The sequence below is a fragment of the Etheostoma spectabile genome, chromosome 15 (genome assembly GCF_008692095.1).
Source record: "Etheostoma spectabile isolate EspeVRDwgs_2016 chromosome 15, UIUC_Espe_1.0, whole genome shotgun sequence".
Taxonomy (NCBI): Eukaryota; Metazoa; Chordata; class Actinopteri; order Perciformes; family Percidae; genus Etheostoma; species Etheostoma spectabile.
The window spans coordinates 16,473,526-16,495,275 of NC_045747.1; the positions used below are offsets into that span (position 1 = coordinate 16,473,526).

General features: G+C 41.7%; 3 protein-coding genes and 1 long non-coding RNA gene across 7 annotated transcripts in view; 2 read left to right on the plus strand and 2 right to left on the minus strand.

Moving 5' to 3' along the window:
• rundc3aa (RUN domain containing 3Aa) overlaps positions 1-8,623 on the minus strand; it is a 13,766-nt gene extending 5,143 nt beyond the window's left edge. For both annotated transcript variants that reach the window (XM_032537018.1, XM_032537017.1), the window contains exon 1: positions 8,360-8,623. In XM_032537018.1, the coding sequence (XP_032392909.1) occupies positions 8,360-8,466 (107 nt within the window). In that variant the 5' untranslated portion in view covers positions 8,467-8,623. The remainder of the gene's footprint in view (positions 1-8,359) is intronic.
• Positions 656-4,456, plus strand: LOC116702683 (uncharacterized). The gene is made up of 2 exons (XR_004335232.1): positions 656-1,073; positions 3,787-4,456. It is a non-coding gene; the product is annotated as an uncharacterized LOC116702683 (long non-coding RNA).
• Positions 8,624-9,195: 572 nt separating the features above from the next.
• Positions 9,196-11,862, plus strand: rnf113a (ring finger protein 113A). Its single transcript, XM_032537031.1, has 10 exons — positions 9,196-9,458; positions 9,892-9,971; positions 10,054-10,155; positions 10,491-10,598; positions 10,732-10,841; positions 10,947-11,053; positions 11,170-11,259; positions 11,343-11,436; positions 11,523-11,629; positions 11,718-11,862. The coding sequence occupies exons 1-10, from the start codon at positions 9,353-9,355 to the stop codon at positions 11,783-11,785; spliced, it is 972 nt and encodes a 323-aa protein (XP_032392922.1). The 5' UTR covers positions 9,196-9,352; the 3' UTR covers positions 11,786-11,862.
• Positions 11,863-11,901: 39 nt separating this feature from the next.
• The window catches only part of strada (STE20 related adaptor alpha), a 12,648-nt gene continuing 2,799 nt past the window's right edge, over positions 11,902-21,750 (minus strand). The window contains exons 3-13 of one of the 3 annotated variants that reach the window (XM_032537019.1): positions 20,773-20,830; positions 18,636-18,664; positions 16,165-16,267; positions 15,709-15,830; positions 15,362-15,470; positions 15,114-15,237; positions 14,323-14,494; positions 14,009-14,113; positions 13,518-13,771; positions 13,385-13,427; positions 11,902-12,850 (exon numbers count right to left, since the gene is read on the minus strand). In XM_032537019.1, the coding sequence (XP_032392910.1) occupies positions 12,695-12,850; positions 13,385-13,427; positions 13,518-13,771; positions 14,009-14,113; positions 14,323-14,494; positions 15,114-15,237; positions 15,362-15,470; positions 15,709-15,830; positions 16,165-16,267; positions 18,636-18,664; positions 20,773-20,830 (1,275 nt within the window). In that variant the 3' untranslated portion in view covers positions 11,902-12,694. The remainder of the gene's footprint in view (positions 12,851-13,384; positions 13,428-13,517; positions 13,772-14,008; positions 14,114-14,322; positions 14,495-15,113; positions 15,238-15,361; positions 15,471-15,708; positions 15,831-16,164; positions 16,268-18,635; positions 18,665-20,772; positions 20,831-21,750) is intronic. The other 2 variants (XM_032537021.1, XM_032537020.1) reach the window with 2 other exon arrangements.

The following is a 21,750-nucleotide window of genomic DNA, read 5'->3' on the forward strand; positions in this document are numbered from 1 at the left end:
GGGAGGAGGTTTTTTTTTTTTTTTCTTATTTTGGGAACCACGCCATCTTATCATACTGAGGTCACCCCAATTGTCTTGTGTACTGCACAATGTACCCCTTCAGTGCTTTGGCAGTGTTTTCATGAAAACAATACAATTAACCCCCTGTCTTTTCAGCCATGCCGTGCTTCCAGGTCCCTTTGGGTCTTGTCTCTCTGAGGGACCGGTCAGTATCAAAGAATGATCAAATAATTCCCTCCCCCTCATCTATACATGGTGGTCTGATCTATTTAGGGCAGCCGCTGGGGCAGCTTTAGTTTGGCTTTTGACCCTGGTACACCGCAGGCAGTTATGCAGCTTGCATGTTAGGAGCCGGCATCTAGGCACGGGCTCGGGCTGACTGCCTCCGCTTCGATGGGCAACACTAGTATCACCGAGGGCAAGACTGCCCTGGCAGTGGGAAACACCTCTATAGCCAGGGGAAAGACTACTGTAGCCATGGGTAACTCCTCCATCTTCAGGGGAGTGACCACCACCTCCATGGGAGACTCCACCATCCAAAGGCAAAAGACGACTGTGGCTCTGGGACGGGCAAGCTTCAGCCGGGGAACCACAACCACCTCCTTCCGCAAAGCCTTGATGTCCAAGCGCAAGAACACCTAGATGGAAAGGACCCTTGAAGCCGGGGCTAAGACACCCAAAGCAACCAAGCAGTCCAAAAAAGACTCTAACAATGAGTGGAAAACCTCATTCTTGTCAAGCAAGACCTCCTTCACTAAAGGCAGGTTTTCAATCCTGAGGACTAAGTACGCCCTCTCCTGGGGTAAATCATCGATCTTCTGGAGCAGAACCACCATAACTTTGGGCAACACCAGCGTAGCGGTCGGCAAAACCTCTGTTACACGAGGGGAGACCACAAGCTCTCTCACCACCCTGACCTGCACCCATGGGACCAAGTCTGTGTCTGTGGTCAAAGCCACACTCATCAGGGGCAACGAAACACACAGCAACATCTACTGGGATTTTCACTCATGATTCCTGCACACACTCAAAACAAAAACCCAGGGATATTTCTATCTGGTCAGTTTTAGCAGGTCAGTAATCAATAAAAGAAGAGCTGCTATGTTTTTTGATCAATGTGTGTACAGGCCAATGTGGCATGACATCATCTGTTACCTGTTTGGACAAGTTAGATTCCCGAGTAGGAAAGTGCTAAGTGAGTTGCAGAGCTAATGGGTTTGTAATCAAGAGTGAGATTTTCCAAAGGCATGCTGAGCATGTTATGCAAATGTGACAGCGATGAGAGGATGGTTTATGGTGTGTCTACTTGGAAGGGAGGGAAACTGTGAAACAGCCATGTGGGATGTATGTGGAGACACTAGAGTGTGTGTTTTTCATCAGCACTGTTCTCCTGTATATTGTGCATGTACAGTCATCACCATGTCTAAATTTTTGGTACAAATGTGGTACTTTTGTGCATGCTGATAAGGTATATATAAGATAAGGTTGATTGCCTGCATTTCCATAACTATATGCTGCCATATTTCCACCAGAAAACACAGTTTTGAACGAGAAAACTGTAAAAGCTGGTTGATGTAACAATGCTTATAAAAGTAACATGTCTAAACACTGCTTGGCTTGATTGTTTTGTAAATAGATATGATTATATGGGAGGTATTCTAGGATCTAAACAACATAAATAGTAGAAATTAAAGACTCAAATGCTATAATAAGTTGCGAATGATCAGGACTCAAATGGGTAGTAAACATCAACCATATTTCACACTGAGGGATGACACAAATACAGGACACGTGCAATCAAAGCCTCAACTACTGCACAACACATCAACACATTCATCCTTTCCTATTTTAAAATCTGACACTGTTCGACTTATTTCACATATGGTATACTGTATACAGTCGTACACACACAGAGGCTATGTCTTACAATCAGAGGCTATAGGGAACAATGGCTGGGAAGAAAGTGATGTCACCACAGATTGCCCCTTGTGCAACAATGTGTCCTTCAACCGGCCGGTGTCGTCGTGGAGATGGGACAATCACTCCACTGTCCCTGTCCTCCCAGATAGGCTGTGGCCACCTACGGCTGCCTCTGTCCATTCACAGGGACACATGGGTGGTATGTGGCCTTCCACAGCCCACGTCGATCATCTCAACGAAGGCATTATGCGACACGGGGGTCGCACGATCCACGCTTAGCATTCTGGTCAGCTCTGGATTGTAGCTGATGTTACTATTACCCCCGAGGGGCAGAGCAGGACGTGCTGCATGAGTGTGCGATGCTTTGCGTTGAGTGAGCCCCGAACCCTGTCGTCGAATCTGGGTCAGGAAGACGAGCTTCTCCTCAATGGGCAACACCAGCTTCACCGAGGGGAAGACGGCCTTAACTCTGGGCAACACCACCATAAAGAGGGGAAAGTCCAAGCTTGCCATGGGGACCTCCTCCATTACAAGGGGAAGGAGCACAACATCTCTGGGCTCCTCCACCATCACCAGCGGAAAGACCAAGATCGCCCTGGGGGGCGCCTCTTTCAGCAGAGGCACCACCACCACCTCTTTTCGGAAAGCCATCTTCCCAAAACGCAAGACGCTCTAGATGAGAGGGGACCTCGTCGCGGGGTGGGGGGACAAAATGTCACAAGAAAGAAGAAGAAAGAAGCACCATCACAGAGAACATTTGGACACCACTACAGCATCTGCACAAGGCCTGTTCCAACTGAGAGCCAAAACTGGATTAAATTTACTTTTGGACCTTTGACTTGCTTTCTGGTCATGCCGGATCTATCGAGGAAACAGGTCAGTGGTATCTACATTCTGTCTTGTAATGTTATCTGCCAGGACCAAGTAGGTCAGTCAGGTTTCAAGATATAATAGAGCTCTAGCATGTTATGTGCTCTAATGTCTACTCCACCATGACCCACAAACAAACAAAAAATCCACTTGGCATGTGATGTCAGTTTGCCAGTTAGCACAAATATTGTGTGTTGGGGCAGAAATTCACAACCATTGCCATATTTAAGCTCTCCAAAAAGATTGGCTCCTTGATGTGACTTTATCAAGTAATTCCATGAATTCCAATGCCATGATTTTGGAGCGAAGTGTACTATTCTCTCTAAAACATGAAAAGTGGGTAGTTAAACTTCTGTCAAATCTGGTTATATTTGTGAAGACTTCCAAACATTTATGAATTCAAGCAATTCCTCATTATACAGAGTGCCAAGCCCTTGTAAAACAACCAATTGTCCCCAGTGGTTCCTATTATTCCCAGATGTGATTGCATTTAAAATCATAACAGAAGAAAGGCAACTGTTGCAAAAGGCCTCTCTGACCTGATAACGTGGCCGCGTTCTCTCAAGAGGAACATTACAGCTTATTATTTTAAATTAACTGAAGTCCTTTGATCTGAAGGGGAATTGCTGGCGTGCCTCAAATGCAAATGGATGGAGTGGAATGGCAACATGCTCTTGGTACGATTTGACACTGAAAAACAACTGCTGGGCCTTCTGACAAGCTTCTTTTGTGCCCCCTCTCACTCAGCATGGATCGCCGCCAAGCCCACTCTCAGCTCCCTTTAAATGCTCTCTTGTTCTCCTTTCTCACCCCTTTACTGTACTTACGCAAGTGTGTTTGATCTGCAGCACCACCTAGGATAACCAGAATTACATTCATCAGCAGTGAAACCTTATCTAAACACACAATGCTTCACATTAACTCTCTTAGCTTTCATTTCATTCTTTTGTTCCCTGACTCCTTTCTCCTTCTCCCTCTTTCTGTCTCTCTCTTTAGTCTTGGCATAACCAGCAGGATCAGATGACACAGGCAGACTCCTCACTGGCCGCAGCATTGTGTAACACCAGCCAGTGCTGTTCTGGACTGTCGGGAAGACGTCCTGTCCTGTACTGGATCTGCACAAACAGCCAAGATAAAAAATGTGTGCGCTTTGATAAATATTAAGACAAGAACGATAATTTGGGCCAAATTCAAACAGACTAAAAGACGTAAAAATGAAACTACAACAGGGTGTGTCTCTCTCTCTCACCGGCCCCATCTGTAAATAGGCCTAAGCGTCCGGGCAAAGTGTTTCATGGTCAGAGGAGGTGCAGAGGGATAAGTGTCCAAGATGGACAGTGAGGGAGTTGGGCTGAGAAGCGCTGAGAGTGTAAAGCAGATGTTTGAACCTGACAGGGGGAGTAAAAGGAAGAATAAGTGAAAGTGGTGGTGAGAGAGTAGGCTGATTCACAGATGTTTAGTCAAACCTACAGAAACTTTTGCTGTTATTTCACATACTTGATGGTAAAAATAAGTGTAGCTCCGGAATTAAGTAAAAATGCAAATGAAGGCTGCACAGAAACTGAACTATGTTATTCCAGACATGCAATTAAGATTTGTGTCCTGTCATTCTATGAAAATGGAATTGAGAGGTGGAAAGTGGCACCCATTACTGTTGTACAGAATTTAAGAAAAAGAAAAAAAGAAGTGAAGCACAAAGAGCCACCCACTTGCAGAAGCATGTCCATGAGATATGAATATGTGGACGGGTTTACTACCGCACAGGACATTTTATTCTCTACTCTTGAGCCACGCCCCGGAGGAGCTCAAACCTCAGCCAAGATGCACCACATCGCCTCCCCCCCTCACTCCTTTTCCTCCCCGTTCCTTTTGTTTACAGGAAGCAGCTGAAGGGATGGCACCTTACATCAATTCTCACTCATCTTATCTATGTTTTCTTAGGTTCACCGTGTCCACGGCAACATTGTTCCTCCAGTCGCGGACGAAGGCATGAGAGCTCTTAGCCAGACTAAAGCGACAAAACACTAAATTTTAAACATTACAGAACAGCATGTTGCCTGTAAACAAATTGCCTTGTGACTGTTGATCTTCAATATTTTGGCTCAGATAAACAAACTGGACATGCATGAAAATCCCCACCAGCTGCAGGAAGCCCCGGCCCTGCCATGTAAAGATAAAACCTGTTGCTAGTGGCAACAGCACAAAGATACAGTAGATCATGGTGACACTGCTGTCACTGTGGACATGATAAATATCCTCCAAGTCTCTTCAAAGCAATTAAAGCAAAGCATCTTTGGATTTTCTGACGCTGTCGGGTAAAAAACATTGCAGCTAGATCCTTCTTGTTTAAATGTGTTACCCCTCAGTGTGAAGGCTAGTACAAGCCTCTGCAGGACTTTTTCTTTTTTTTTTCAACAAGACAAGTTTTAACCAGGTGAAAACATTTTGGATCAACTCAAAAATGCCTGAATATTCTTCTTAGTTGACATTTTGGAAGTTGAAGCAGTCTCTTTTATAATTTTCTCTCTGCCATTATTATTCTTAATTTTAAGTCTTTATTTTAAGGCCTCATGCAGAAAGTTTCCTGTGGTGGTGCAAATGTTTGATCAGGTTTTCCTTTTACTATACACAAATGTCTATTGCTGTACATATGTGTTGCTATTCAAATGGACTCATTCTGTTAAGTATACACTGTAAACACAAGGCACTGAAACATTGCGCAGATCTCTGTGCCTGGTACTTGTGACCCACATGCAAATACACTTTTTTTTTTTTTTTTTTAATACCTGTGATGCCAGTTTGTCTTTGTTAAGACCCCCCGGTAACATACAGGGGAACGTGACAACAACAGGTGAATTTCTTGACCCCAAACCTCAATAGAAACCCTTCTCTATAGTCCCAGAAAAAAAAAAAAACATAACTTCATCAAATGACTTGTGAAAATGTTAATCTCTGTGTGTGCTGATTGTATTTTAAACATGTATGATGTGACCGTAAAGGGGAAAGAGGTCAGACTTTATATATACACATACATGTATTGGGGGAAAATAAAAGCTTGGCCTGGTGTACTAATCCAGAACTAACGTCAGCGTAGTTACTGTCGCCAGGCAGCAGATCAAGCTGTGGAAGTAGCTGTGTCTCAGCAGCACGACAGAGCCTGGATCCTGTATCCTGCACCAACGTGATGCCCAGTCTGCTTTAATGCACAGCCAGGGCCCCACTGCTGATTCAGGATCTCTCTCCAATGAGACTGTACAAACACACAACAACCTTTGACTACTTGAATCAACTCTGACCAAAATGGCATCAAGAAGAAAAACGTTTTTCTTAAAAAAGGTCAGAAACATCCTGAACGAGGAGATGCAGATCTGACGGCGACACAGACATGCCTGGAAGAAGTTTCCCTCCAACTGAACCTAATCAATGTCGTGTTGTTTATTAGAAAGTGGAAAGAAACAGTGTAGTAAGCAGTACTGATGAAAAGCAGTTTGAGATTTATTTCTGTGTTGTCGTGTGTGTTTGTCATTAAAATGCTTAAATGATTAAATTGGTCTTAGCACGGTCAGGCCAACCTGAAAACAACAGCGTTTTTGTTCCCTCGCTAATCTTTCTCTGTGTTGTGAGTCTATTGTGAAAACTTTTCTTTCTTTGCGGGCATGCTCTGTGTGATGTTTTGTGTTTTGTTTCACTGTATGTGTCACTAAACTGCAGACAGGACCTTGGACAGAAAGGTACTGGAATAAAATGCTTGATTGTGTGTCTATTTGAGAGTCTGGACTTTGTCTTTGTTTGTTTTTTTACTTCTGACTATGTTCATGAATGAGGCCATAGAAGGCCGAAGAATTCCTTGGAAGAAAAAAAAATAGAAATGAGGTGAGAGCAGGATGTGGATGCATAACGTCACTTTGGCAGAACGCCTGCGCACACTTCACAAATATAATTACGTCCCTGCCTGCAAGATCATTTATGACTATAGTCAATTTGCAATTTCAGATATAAAGCAATGCTATAATACATTTTTATAAAAGTATCAAAGTAAAGCTGTACTTTCCTACAAGTCTCTAGTGATATAGAATAAAAGCTTTATACAAGCTATCTAAAGATGTCACCTTAAGCTCTAAGAAGATTCATATTTTGTAGTATTTTTTCAACATTTTATATACTAAACCATTAATCAATTAATCAAGAAAATAATCAGCAGATTAACCGATAATGAAAATAATTTTCGCAGTCCCGATATTAAAGACAAATTTAAGCCGGAGTGGAGGTATTGTAACAATATGAATTTGAGACATTGCTATGTACAACACTGAGGCGATAAAAATAAATATGTGTCTATCATAACCGCTACTCAGTGTACCTAATTCAAAAGTGATTATCAATGCAAAACATTTCATTATTTAACTAAAACACCCCAAAACAGGTCATTACTAATCTATTATTGAGTCCATCAGGGAAAGTTTCATCCAAAAAAGAATATATAGAGAAATTCTGCAATAGATTTTAACCATACTTAATTCTATACAATACTTCATGCATGCATACTTAGATCAGGGGTTTCCTATCTGAGGGTCACAATAGGATTTAAGGGATAAGAAGGACAAATATGTATATTATTTCTGACTTTTCTCTAAATGTGTGCATATTTTCTTGTGAGGTACTGGATACATTCACATCCTCTGGGCTCCTGAAAAATTATATTCAAAATAAAAAACTACTGACAGTAGTACTGTAAACTACTGATTTAGATCATACTGAGATAAACAACAGATGCCTTAAAATGTCAACAATGAAAAACAACAACAATGCCACCACTGTGAAAGAAGCCTCATTACTCGCAGAGTAACACTTGAACTCTAAATCCAAGAGATGTAACTTGCATGAGCAACTGGATACCTCATCATGTGAGTTCAGAGTCATCTCAGCTCTCTGATGCACAAGAGTTTACAGCCCTAACCACTCTGACCGGCGATTTATGAGACAACCGCGGTCCATCAGCGCTCGCTGTTCAGTGTAGGTTGAGGGACACTGATGGGGGAGGAGTCCTTGCTCTGCTCCCAATGCCCTTGTCCCATTCAGGCACTCAACCTCACTGTGATGGAGGAGGAAACCTGCTGTTGTAGTTTCTGTCCAGCTCTATTACAGACAAAAAAAAATCAGCCGACTGGTCTCGTGTTTTATCCATTGAAGCTGCATCTATCAGTATAGACAGGAATCAAGCAGGTGTCTCAACCTCAAATTAAAAGAGACTTTCCTTTAAGAGGTTTTAGTTATCTTGCACAAACGTGACACCAATGATATGATCTTGAATATAGGTCTACAGAAGCGGGTGTGATAGCAGGGGTACGTGAAGGTGAAAATGCACCTGACTCCTCTTCATCCCTAGCAGTTCTAGAATATGTCATTTTTTTCGGAATTATTTTCCATATATTGTGTAGCTACTGTTACCCGCTGTTTCACATCCCCCATTGTGGTCGTCAGATTATTACAATTATGAAGTGAGCAGAGGACAGGGACTGGAAGGCTACTTGTACATAATGCTGTAAATCAACGGAGTCGTGAGGTGTACCTGCAAACCGTGATGAGGTTTTTTCGCTCCACACCGACGCTCCGAGCAGACGGCTTTTTCGATGTCAGACCCATAGCCATTGCTGTGTGAATGCAGCCCGACTCCATCCAGCGGCGGCCCCGGGGCCTCTTCGGGATCCGTGTCCAGGCCAGGACCCCTCCCTCCGCGGGCCCTGTGTCCTACAAACACTCGCTGTCCTCTTCGGAGAGCCACGGATGCTGCTGCTGCTGCTGGAGGAGGAGGAGGACAGAACAGCGAGGACCAGAGATGACTAAATGTGTGAGTTCCGGTTAGAACTTTCAAAATAAAATGACCCTCATTTATTTGCGTTTTACTGTGTTGATTGTCGAATAACGATACTTTTATTTAAATAGCTTTATTTCCGGTCGTATTCAGCGAACGTCATGCACTTGCTTGGCACATCCATGGGCACAGCTGAAAGTGATGCCTTCACGTACTTTTGTATACTCGTATTAAATGTCTTTCAGGCAAAATACTTCTTCAAAAAGCCCTAAAAGACATATTTGTTAATTTTTTGTCTGCCTATTTGCAAAAGGATTTTTGTGCTGCTATCTTCTTGTTTTGCATAGTTCAAAAGTGTAAAAAGTAAAGTTTTAAGAAAACCATCTAAAAAATATTGTAGGGCTACATGGATAATGAATTGACTGATTAAAGAAAGTTAGTTTACAGAGAGGATCAACTTCAGTATCATTTTATGACGTCATACCACACAGGCAGAAGAAACAAATACAGCAATACACAGTATAATCTATTTTACCATTGCCATATTTCCGCGAGCAGTGAAGGTATCATATCATAAACAGTGTATTCTGTGGGGACAAAAATACATTTAAGAATGTTTAATGTAATAATATGTTGAATATGATTTTGGTTTTATAAATTATGGACTGTAGTGATTGTCACTAAGCAAGACTCCAAGACACTAGAGGGCGCTGTGGTGACAGCGATTATTTATGTAGCAGAGAAGGCAAGATGGCGGAGTCTGAAGAGCCAAAAGCGGGTCCTTGTACTTTTCTGTTCAAAAAATCTACCAAGAAATTCTCCGGACGAAAGAGAAAAGCAAGCGACAGCGACAAAGGTAGTCATTTATCATTTAGCTAATGTTTTGCAGGATGAGAATCTTTTGGGCTAGGAATGCTGTGTTTTTGTCACCGGTCCTGCTTTGTCAAACACAAACTACGTTATCTTAACATTTACCTACGTTAACTGACAAGTGTTTGTATTCACTTATTTATTAATTAACATTCACCTGACAGCCAAACGAAGCGAAAAATTAGAGCAACTCGAAATTGTGGACAAGGTGTTCAAATGTTCGTCACACACACACACACACACACACACACACACACACACACCAAAAAAACAATTCCATCAATTTTGCTGCGTTCCAGCTCCCTCGGAATTTGGAAGGGTACGACATTTGCGCAGCCTGTAAAAAAAGTTAGACCTGTCAATAACAGAACAGCATTCCGACATCAAAAGAAAAAATAAGTTTAACTCGGTTTTTTCAGATGGCAACAGTGATGAGGACCAGAGCTCTGTGGTCAGAAAAGGAAAGAAAGACACTCGAGTCAACCCCATGATACAAAGGGTACAGTAATAATAATAATACTATTTCAAAATCCATTTTGAGTTTAATAGTGAGGCCTGACCCTGGTCTTGTCCCTGTTCAGACAAAGAAGGTGGAGAGAGATGACGAATCGTCCAGTGAAAATGAAGGAGACAGAAATGAGGAGAAGAAGATTACTGTTGCCTACAAGTCCACACGGTCAGCAGTAAGTTAAGGCATTTTTTCCTCTTGTTGCATTTTGTAAGAGCGGCAGGAACTATACAGTTTAAATCCCCACCAGGGAAAGTATATGAGAACCAACTGTGTTAAGGTGCCAATGAGCAAGGTAAGTAAACTCCAAGCTGCTCAGTGGCTGAAAAAGTGGTGTTCTCCATCTGCATTCGTGTTTGTCTGAGTTCTGATAAGTTAACTTAAAACTTTTGTTTTTGTCCATCCACAGTCAGCTATGTTGTTGTGTAGCCACAATCTCTTGGCTTGATTTGAAATACTGTACAAATCATTTCTTCACTCTGTTATTCTCTTAATCTTACCCAAAAAAAGAAAGCAGAGGGACCTGAGGACATGGGTGCAACTGCTACATATGAGCTGGACACAGAGAGAGACAACGACGCTCAGGCGATCTTTGAGAGGAGTCAGAAAATCCAGGAGGTAACATGATGTTTTCCTTAGTGGCACATTTTTTGCAAAAAGTTACATTTTAATCTATATTAATGGAGTGTTTTCTTTGTATGTGTGTGTTTTTCCTACTGACTGGATAATCCTTTTTGTACCCCTTCAACAGGAGCTGACGGGTAAAGAAGACGATAAAATCTACCGCGGCATCAATAACTATCAAAAATTCATCAAGCCCAAAGATACCACAATGGGTAATGCCTCCTCTGGCATGGTCAGGTATGTACTAAGGCAAGACATTTTCACCACATGCGTACATAAGACACTCTTCATCCCCTATGAATGTTAATGTGTAATCAATTGTTGATGCATATAATTTAACAGGAAAGGACCAATCCGAGCTCCTGAACACTTGAGAGCCACAGTCAGGTGGGACTACCAGCCAGACATCTGCAAAGACTATAAGGAGACTGGTTTTTGTGGTTTTGGAGGTGGGTATGAGATTTGCACCAATAACTTATAAAAGCCATATGTTGAATAACTAAAAGTCTTTAACATATTGACAATTTAATGTAGTGTTTTTCATGTTCTTCTCTCCTGCTATTAGACAGCTGCAAGTTTCTCCACGACAGATCAGACTACAAACATGGCTGGCAGATTGAGCGGGAACTGGAAGAGGGCAGATATGGAGCCAATGGTGAGTTCAGTGGGGTGATTTTACATCATTTGTTTGTGCCTGCTGCATCAGCATTTCCTGAACAATACTGTGCTTTCATCTAGATGAGGAGAACTACGAGGTGAGCAGTGACGATGAGGATTTGCCCTTTAAATGCTTCATCTGCAGGGAGTCCTTTAAGAATCCCATCATCACAAAGTGAGCCTCATTTCCTCTTCTTCTTGACTGTGTAGAACCTTGTTTATTACCGCCTGCAATCTGTTAACCAGTTAAAAATCTCCCAGGTGTAAGCACTACTTTTGTGAGGTCTGTGCTCTTCAGCATTACCGCAAGTCCAAGCGTTGCTATGTCTGCAACACTCAAACCAACGGCGTCTTCAACCCTGCAAAAGGTAAGCACTGTAGATGCTAAACTACTTGAAATTCATATGACTGCAACTCAATGATTGCCTTCAATCTATTATTTTCCTGTTATTCCAGAGTTGATGACCAAGATGGAAAAACGCAATGCAGCACTAGACCAGCCACCATCAGATGAGGAAGATTAGCAACATCTGAATCTTTTCAACCTGCCCTTATGTGTTTGTCAGTGTACATTTTGAATAAAGACTTTTTTTTTTTTAGACAACTGCCTCACTGTGTGGTACAATCAAGTTAAAACATTAACGTGAACAATGTTTATTGTTAAAAGTCAAGTTTGACACTTGCAACAATTTGCTTTGCCCTCACTTTCAAATGTACATGCAGACAAAACAAGCACCAATGTAACGTTCACTTCTGACATAAGTAACACACCCAGAGTAAGTTCAAGGAAATACAAACTGCTATGCTCTGAAGGATAAACTAAACTGATGTTATGCTTAAGCTCTCCGGGACAAAAGTGATGTGTAAAGCATGAGATGTAGTTTACACTGTAACACAAGCAGAGAGAGCTAAGTGTATACATGCTGTTCACTTAGTTGACCCTTGGGACAAAGTCGAAACCTTCCATCTGGTGTAGAGCGGGGCTGAGTGAGCTGTGAGGTCCGGTGTGCACCCTTACGGTGGTCTCGCTAAGCAGATGGGCCGCATCAAGTGGCCTCTGAATATTTACTACCAACTTAAACATTTGAGAAACTTTTAGGTCTCGTCTCCATCTACTACAATAGATCGTCCTCTGAAACGTCAGTAACAGCAGGAGTCCTGATGTGTTTTGGGTTGTGTGTGTTAGAGAGAAAGGTCATCAGAGCAATGCTGATGGCAAGAGTCTGTTTATATGTAGAGAACAAACGTTTGTGATGACTTAAAACCTGAAGATGGCTACTGGCTTTTAACCTCTGTCTGAGAACAGCAACTCCTTTTAGTTTGCGATTTAAATTATTTACAAGGGGACCGTTACGAAAACAAATCTTGTCCAGTATGCTCAGAAAGTTTTTCACCAGAATACCACGAGCGACTCCCCACCTAGTCCTCCACTGTCAGAAGTCCCAGTCGTCCACCTCCAGGTGGCTGAGACCTGACTCCAGACTGGCCAGTCCAGAAGGAGAGTCCTGCAGCTGGGAGATCTCCAAGCTGGTGATAACCGACACAGGCCGCAACAGCTCAGGCAGCGCCTCCGAAGGCCGGCGTTTGATCTGGGAGGGGGAAGAAAAAACATTTTGGAGGACAATCTTTAAATATTACTTTTTTTTAATGTCACCATACAGTAAATGTACAATAACAAATCTCTCTGTTCTATAAAAGCACAAAGTCCTGTTTCAACCAGAAATATAGTAAGTTACAGGAAAAGAAATCCAAAGCTAATTGTATTGGTTTTTAGCTGCTCGGCTAAAAGGTTTGTTGTACATTGCTAACAACCGGCACATGTCCCTCTCTTTCTGTTATCAATTTTGCAAGGGCACTGTCGCCGCCTCTCAGGTTTAGCGACCCCCAAGATGTTTGTGATTGGTTTAAAGTAATACAAACAAGCCAGAGCGCCCCCCCAATCCCAGAATAGATAAGCAGTGTAGCCAGACCATGCTCCAGTGCTAACACAACGCTGGAGATGTAGTATGGCAATGCAAGACTATACCAGTGGTAAAAAAAAGTGCCACGGTAACACATAATAAAATAGTAGGAAGTAGTTTTCATGAGTGATAATGTCAGGATTAACCTGGTATTTTACACACCTGTTTGAAGAAGGGATGGCCAATGAGAGTGGTGGCAGATGGTCTGAAAAGGAAAACAAAGGGAAAAGAGTTAGTGCCTTGAACCGTAATTCTACATGTCCATATTTAGGCATGTAGGAAGAGATAGGCCAACCTCTTTTCTGGCTCTCGCTGTAGACACAGCTCGACGAAGGCGTGGAAGTGCGGGGAGAACGTCCGGTTGTAGGGGTGCCCCCCCGACGATGAGGAGGGCTCTCCGTTGGAGTGGCGACCACCTCCAGCTCCTGGACACTCGCAGATCCCGGAGTCAGCACCAGAGCGAGACGGTTTCATTGACAGCTCCTCTGGTGGGATAGTGGTAGTGTCCAGTAAACACGGCACCGTTCCATTTAACTTCTCCAGCAACATCTATGGAAGTGAAGTGGATGTGGAGGAGTTATTTAACCTAACCTTTGATTGCAGAAAAACAACATATAGACTTTTGCCTTTCAATTTAGAAGATAAAGCCCTTTCATCATCCTTTTTTAATACTGAAAAAGATCATTATTACCACAGTTTGGTACCACATCTGTCACATAATTTCTGGCTACAAACAGATAATGTGATGCAGAAGAACAGGTAGGGAGTTGCAAGGTCTTTTCTCACCTGTGTAGCTGGCATGTCTTTGAAGGGGACATGTCCATTGGCCAGTTCACAGGCTGTGATGCCGAGGCTGTAGATGTCTGACCGAGAGTCGTAGCCCTGAAGGTTCTGAGAAAGAAAACAATCACATTTAAAATTGAATTCACTATTTCACCTCAATTTCATTTATATTTTTCCGCTAAATGCATCCTAGAGAACTGCTACTTTTGAACTTTGGCCGTAGAACAGCATTTCCAAAACTTGTGAACCAGAGGCAAAAATGTGGTATTATCACAGTATTATAAAATGCTTGATCGTGAAGGAATGAAGTGCTGTACCTGCTGCAGCACCTCAGGGCTGAGCCAGGGCAGCACCTTAACGCTGTACTGGGGGAAGTCGTGGACAACTCTGGCCCTCTGGCCATGACGGATCAGACTGAAGATGCTCCGTAGACCTGACATGCAGACCTGTCCGTCAGCTGAGATCAACACATGGCTGGCCTTCACACTCCTACACATAACCAAAAACAGTTAAGACACCGACTGTCACGTAGACTGGCATGTTGGTTTATTTATACTGTCAACATAATAAAACACAATGTAAAGGTCCAGAAACCAGCACAAGAAAACACGAAATATTGGGAGCTTATTGTGTATGAGAGATACTGACTAACCTTCAACTATGCCATAATATATTCCCAACCAGTTAGTCATGCCAATAACCAAGTAATTCTACAATGGGGATGACCTTGTGTCGCTTTTTATTTAGATTGCTGATAACTGTTTGAATATGTTTGTTGCTTTCATTGTTTTAGGTCAAAGTTGACCAAAATCTCTTCCAGTATCACCCGGGAGGATCTTATGCAACAGCTTCATGGTGTTAATCTATAAAACCTTCAACAAGACCTCCTCCATCCTCCCAGAAACCTATTAAAAAATCATTAGTTTGGCTTTGTGTTTTAGCATCCCATGATGGCATACATACTGTGGATACTGTGTATAACCCCAGGAGAAACGTTTACTATTTCTTGAACTGTTTCCAAACCCATCCAAAATTTTGATTTGGTGAAAAATAATATGTGTTACAAAAGACATAAATACCCCAAACCCAATGTGAAAGAGTATCTTACCGGTGCACATATCCCATGTGGTGGATGTATTCAAGAGCTCTGAGCATGCCCAGTAAAATGTAGGCAATTGTTAGCTCAGTCATACCATCAGCAAAATGTGTGCAGATCAGATCTCTGGCTGACCCTGAAAGCACCATCAAACACAGATAACCATGAGTTGAAAGCTGTCCTCTATTAGTGCAGGCTATTTTGAAATGTTGTTTAGTATGAATAATAAAATACAGTGACAGTTTAAGTGTATTTCATACCATAAGCCATGAAGGGGGTGATGACCCATAGCTCATTCTCAGCTATGAAGACACTCTTGTAGGGTAGAATACTGGAGTGGTGAAACAACTTTGACACGTGTAGTTCGCCCTAGGAGTGAGAGAAAAGGAAACTACATCTTAAGACAACAGGCAGAGGACTGTGAATCTAATTAGGCATTAGAGGGTGAGCAGTAAAGACAGAAAAGTTAATGAGAAGACCGACACGAGGGTTACATAAGTATTCTCAATGCAGCACTGAGATGAAAGAAGGGGGATTTCTTTTTAAACAGAGACTATGTGAGGAGTTGATTCATGGCAGAGTGATGGGATCAAGTACTGATGCAGACCTGCAGGTAGGTAACCATGTCATTGGTGCATGGCTCCAAGTCAATCCGTCGGATGGCTACGTGCTCCCCGGTGGGTTTGTATTGAGCCAGGTTCACTGTCATCAAGTCGTCCAAGCCCCGGCCTAAAACACAGACTTCATTTAATGAACTATTCGTCTCATTGTTACACGAGTGTGCTCCAGTCGTTGCGGGACGAGTATTGATGTTTACAAATGCATATCTTGGCAATAGTGCTGTTTAGTTACTGTTCAAAAACTATATTGCCAAAGTAAAAGAGTAAAATGTGTACCATTTAGATACCATTCACTAAAACCTTTTTATAAAAGAGCTAGCTAATACTATTGTATTACTACTACTAATACCTTTCTGCTAATAGAAAAACTGAATGAAACGTATGAATAAAACGTATGTACAATACACGAAGCCCAGTCCAGCGGTGACTTAGCCTTTACATACCGATAACGGTGAGGAGCTCGTAGGAGCTGCTGTCAGGGAGGAAGCTGCCCATGGTGTCCCGACGTGGGAGGGGGGTCAGACTCTCCTGGCTGTCCTCATGGGCCTGAAGGTAGAGGGGAGGAAACAAGAGGGACTGAAGACGGGCTGTGACACATGACTTCACTAACTACAGTGCAGGACTGTGTTAAAGAACTTGCTTGTAAGTGCCTACTGGAGGGTTGGTCGTACACTACCGTTCAACAGTTTATAATCTCCTGCCACAGAAGCTTGATTGTGTACAGTCAGATTTCTAAGAGACTACTCTATACTTTTGAATAGTATTTGGTGTTTTTCGGTTGTAGAAAGTCCTCTTTACAAATATGTATAAATGGTTTGTTACATGGAGAACAAAATGTTGTTCAATGGTTTAATCAGACAACTGAAAGGGCAGAAAGAGACACAGATCCTTCTCAACAGTTGAATAAGAATAGAAGAAATCAGCAGTCGTTGGTAAAATAAACTGGATGCTTAGCATCAAAATGTGTGCCGATTTAAATAAGAACAGGTTCCTGTTCATGTGCCAAGTGCACATTAATGCCGCCTATAACAAACTGGAATTAACTGGTAATGTGATGCTTTAGTAAAACTGTTCTTCAGACTTCACAAAAGAAATAGGTTAGTCTAGGGTCAGTACTATTGGAACAGGATCAAGGAATACCAGCTGAACATACTATGGACCAACAAATCACAGTTTAAACCTCTTTAATCTAATCACGGAGTAGACTACAGGGGGCCCAAAGAAAAACACACTTAATCAACATTAAGAGTCAAATTGCACCGTTGTTGTTCAATAATGACCGAGGGTCACTTAAGCTTTTCTGGCATGAAAAACAAATCCAAAATCCAAGTTCCAACAGTATTCTCCCCAGACATGTAACACTGTGGGGACGTGAACTAAATGAAAGTTTTATTCATCTAATTCTTCTTCTTTACGGACCAAAACTATTTCAAATGTAAATAATACATTTGCCGTCTTAATTATACTGTTTTTTTATATCTGTTAAAACATTATTTAAGAAAAGAAAACATCAATATAACAGCTGATTCCAAACTTTTGATCGGTAGTGTAAGCGGGTAGTGTGAGAACTCTTAAAAGACCACTAGAGGACGGGCGTGGAGGTGTGTTATCAAGGTTCGTTAGCGTGACCCCCGGCACTAGCCAAAGAAAAAAAACTGGAACTGGTAAACATTGGTAACACATACTGGCAAAACCCATCATTGAAAAAAACATTTAGTGAATAAAAGTGTCTACTGTCGGTCTAGTAATTAAAAAATATCCCAATACCATAGATGTTCTCAATATAAAACTGTGTTGTTTTTATAGCAAATGACAGTTACAATTGATCAGTTTTGGTGAAATGATAATAGCAGATGAAGTACTGCTTCTATAACAATAACAATAATAATAATAATAATAATAATAACAACAACAACAACAACAACAACAGAATACCAAATACAGAATCTCACAGTGTGGTCTACACATACGTAGCCTGTGTTAGTTGTGTCACAAACACAGGTAGAGAAAAGTTAATATTCTTGGCAGTGAGGACTCCTGATTTTCATCAATTTTTGCCATTCAAGTGATGGAAATGGACAGATTGCATTAGCAAGCTGTGAAGGCAAATGAAGGCAAGCTGAATGAATATTTGGATTGTTTCCATGGTGACTAAAATCAGAATAGTGCACTTCCTCGAGCATAATAGTATCCTACAGACCGGAAGTGGCTTCAAGATCAAGATCAGACACAGAACTCTGAAAATATCCAACCAAGAGTAGCTCCAGTTCTCTGGATGTGAAGCCATATTTATACTACTATAGTTTTATAGAATTTACATTAAAACTGGCATGACGGCAAAGCCAAACATGCTGTGCTGGCCATCAGGTAAGGGAACATCTGTAAATGTTGATCTAATCACATAGGTCGCTGTACAAACTGCCACCGTGATCAGATTCAGAAGGGGCTGCCATGCATTGCTAAAGCTCAACACATGGAACTCCATCCCTCTAGAGGCTGCAGGGACACAGTGTCTGACATCAAAGTGTGACACAAGCAGTCATCACCGCCATCGACTCAACAGACCGTCAGCAAAGACAGCAGTGTCAAAACGCATAACACTCACAACACAAAATTAGACTCTTAGTAAGGTGTCACCAAAATCCAAAACAGTGCAGTTATCTGGAGCGCAGCATTTTACAGCACACAGAGGACTCAGACAGGACTTTTTTAGATTAGACTTAATTATTCTCTTTCTATTCCACTGGTGAGTGATGTGACCTTCTGAGCTATGAGCAAGTAAAGCGTGTGTCGTGAACTAGACACCCATGCATACATACATGTGCAAAGCCTCAGTGTGCGCACATACACATGCATGCACGCCGATACACAAAGGGCAGATGGGGGATGATGATGACAGGAGTACCGCACTTACTTTCCTGTGAGAGAGTCCCTGAGCTTGCTCTGGGGTAGAAAAACCACATCAATGACATAAAGACATGTACAAAAACACAAAACAAGAGAAGGATCCGTGTTTAGAACAGCTCTTGAACCGGGAAGTGCAGCATCTGGCAGTGGGAGTTTGCCGCATGCTGGAGAATTTGATAGACAACCGGTTTTGGTTTCCCTGCCACTTCCAGGTTTTGTCTGAACCAGCAGCTTTGTCCTTGGTGGCCACCCGCAAAGTGACACATCATTATCGAGTCCGTTGGTTTTCATGATAACTTGTGGGATAATGAACTGCAAAAAAATCTCATCCCAGTAAACTGCTAACATCGGCATAACAAACTTAATCAAATATTTTATTACTAAAGCAGATGGAAAAAAAAATGGAAAAACATTCCAGCTCAACCCTGCAGCTTCTTCCCAAATATGATGCAGCAATGACAATACAGCCATATGAGAAATGATACACTTCAAAATGCATGCAACCTGGAGCAATGATCTGCCAGCAAGACAATGAGACAAATAATTAAAGCACCCCAGAACCTTTCCATAACACACAAAAGCTTTAATTATGTGCCACAAATTATACTAATTATTAATGAGGAGAAACCTTACACTTAAACAGATAATCAAACCACTGACAAACAGCCACAAATGGAATGTCTTTAAGCTTCAGGTTGATTGGAAAAGCACTTCTGGAGCCAAGCCAAAGGTGTAAAACTAATTAAAGCTGTAAGTACCCCGGTCTGAATAGTTATGGTATTCACGGGTTTAGGTACAAAGTCAACCCTTTTCTGTTTGTTTTTCTACAACCGTGTGAAGGTAAGTGTTGCTATGGTGGTCTAAGGATCCACCCCACAATGAAACATTTGGCAAAATGTGTCAGCAGGAAGCTCTATGGCTGATCACTGGAGGGTCTTTGGAAGGGTTTCATGCAGAGTGTAGAATTTATCAGGCAGAAACCTTGTATCTCCATATTTTGTCATAAATCAATGCTATCACCTTCACGTCGTTCTGTGGGCTTTACAAATATTTAACAAGTGACGAAGCAATTTCCTCGGAGGTAAATAGCTCCACAAAAGTTTTTTTACTTTCTTCAAAATAGCCTTTTTTCATTCCCCACAAAGCAAAGATTTGTTGTGAGCGCAGCCCTGGTACACAACATAGAGCCACACATTATAGAGCAAAACTAAGCCCCAGCGCAGTTTTCTACTGTGACAAAAAATATTACGCACACACCGTCAGAACAAAAATGGTTATTGAGCATCATGCAGCAGCTGATAACACTATGGATGTTTACTCTACCACCAATTACATGTAACATGATTTAGATTCTTCTCCCCCTGGACTGCTATTATTCTGCATATCATGATACTAATTCAATTAAATTAAATTTTATTTATAGTATCAGATCATAACAAGTTTACAGAATATCCTTGCGGGAGTCATCCCAAAAGGATCAATAGTAGGTCTAGACCACACTCTATGATATACAAAGACCCAACAATTCCAGTAATTCCCTATGTATACTATGTAGGAGATACACCAGCCCACGCAAAAACATGTATATCTTATTCATAATTACCATTAATCTATACGTTTTCCCAGTCTCAGCCCATATTTATAGTAATTTCATGATAGTAACACACATAGTTCTATACTTTGTTGTATCTTTATCTGAAGAGCCAAATGTTTCTGACTAAATTCAGATGTTATTCCACAATAAAGCAAATTTGGTTAAACACATGAGTTACCACAAGAGGTAACGTTTGAATTAATAAGGTATAATGGCAAATTAAAAATATTTGACAGCCAAAAACAAGTAGGCAACGTTTTCACACATTCACAAGAAGCATTAAATAAAATGGCCATTTTCCATATTTATTGTAGCAAACAGCAACAATAAGGCAGTAACACTTCAGACGGGTAACAAATGAGTGATTTACTGGATGGAAAGCTTTCAAAATAATGAATTAAGTAATTCTAGGAGGACATCTGAGAAGCAGAGCAAAGCTGCAACTAGAGCAGAATGTTGTTTTCTGTTTGTGCTCATGAAGGGCCTAGTGTGTCAGCAGTGGTTTGGGGATGTTGAAACATTTGGTTTCTCAGTATGCATTGGACCTCACCTCCAAATAACTCCAAATCCCGCAGGCTCTCCACACTCAGTTTCTCAGATACCCAGCGCTGACAGACACAGAGGGTTAACAGCAGACATGGAGAGAAGAGAGAAAATGCAAGCAAGAATAAAGAAGTGTTCCACAGAAACCTAAACACTGTATTTATAGATGATTCATGTTGACTTCCAAATTTGCAGCTGTAAACGTTTTCTGTCTCTTTTATTAAAGGTCCCATGACATGATGCTCTTGGATGCTTTTATTTAGACCTTAGTGGTCCCTTAATACCATATCTGAAGTCTCTTCCCTAAAATTCAGCCTTGGTGCAGAATTACCGCCACTAGAGCCAGTCCCACAATGAGCTTCCCTTAGTATGTGCCATTCTGATTCTGTACTTTTGGGGGGGGGGGGGGGGGCAAGGTGGAGGCTGGGGTGTGGCCTTGACAAACTGCCACTTTGCTCGTTTGAAAGCCATGATTCCTCTCTCGTGGGCGGGCCAAATTCTCTGGGCAAGCAAAGCAGAGAAAGGGGAGGTAAATATGCCCCTTATGACCTCATAAGGAGCAAGACTCCAGATTGGCCCATCTGATTTTTCATTTTCTCAAAGGTAGAGCAGGATACCCAGGCCTCGGTTTACACCAGCCACTGGGGGACCATAGGCAGGCTGGGGGAACTCATATTAATGTTAAAAAACCTCATAAAGTGAAATTTTCATGCCATGGGAAAGAGAATATCACAGAAAGCTCAATTAAAAAAAGCCTAGCAATCCTTTCTTGTCTGAAGAGAAGTGATTAAGTAAAAAGACAAACTGTTTTCTCTGTCCCTGTTTAAGAACTTTATAAAGATAACATTATTTTCTTGTCATGATACTAGTGGCTGGCTGTTTGCAATGAAAGCTGTTATATGATGACATTGTAATTATACATTTCAGATTTCTATGAAGGTAAATAAAGTTTAATAAAGTAAAATATTCACAAATGTGTAGATTG

Coding starts and splice junctions, on each gene's coding strand:
- rnf113a (XM_032537031.1), top strand. CDS start 9,353: ATGGCGGAGTCTGAAGAGCCAAAAGCGGGTCCTTGTACTTTTCTGTTC. Junction 10,156..10,490: donor ACAAGTCCACACGGTCAGCA/GTAAGTTAAGGC, acceptor ACCCAAAAAAAG/AAAGCAGAGGGACCTGAGGA. Junction 11,260..11,342: donor GGGCAGATATGGAGCCAATG/GTGAGTTCAGTG, acceptor GCTTTCATCTAG/ATGAGGAGAACTACGAGGTG.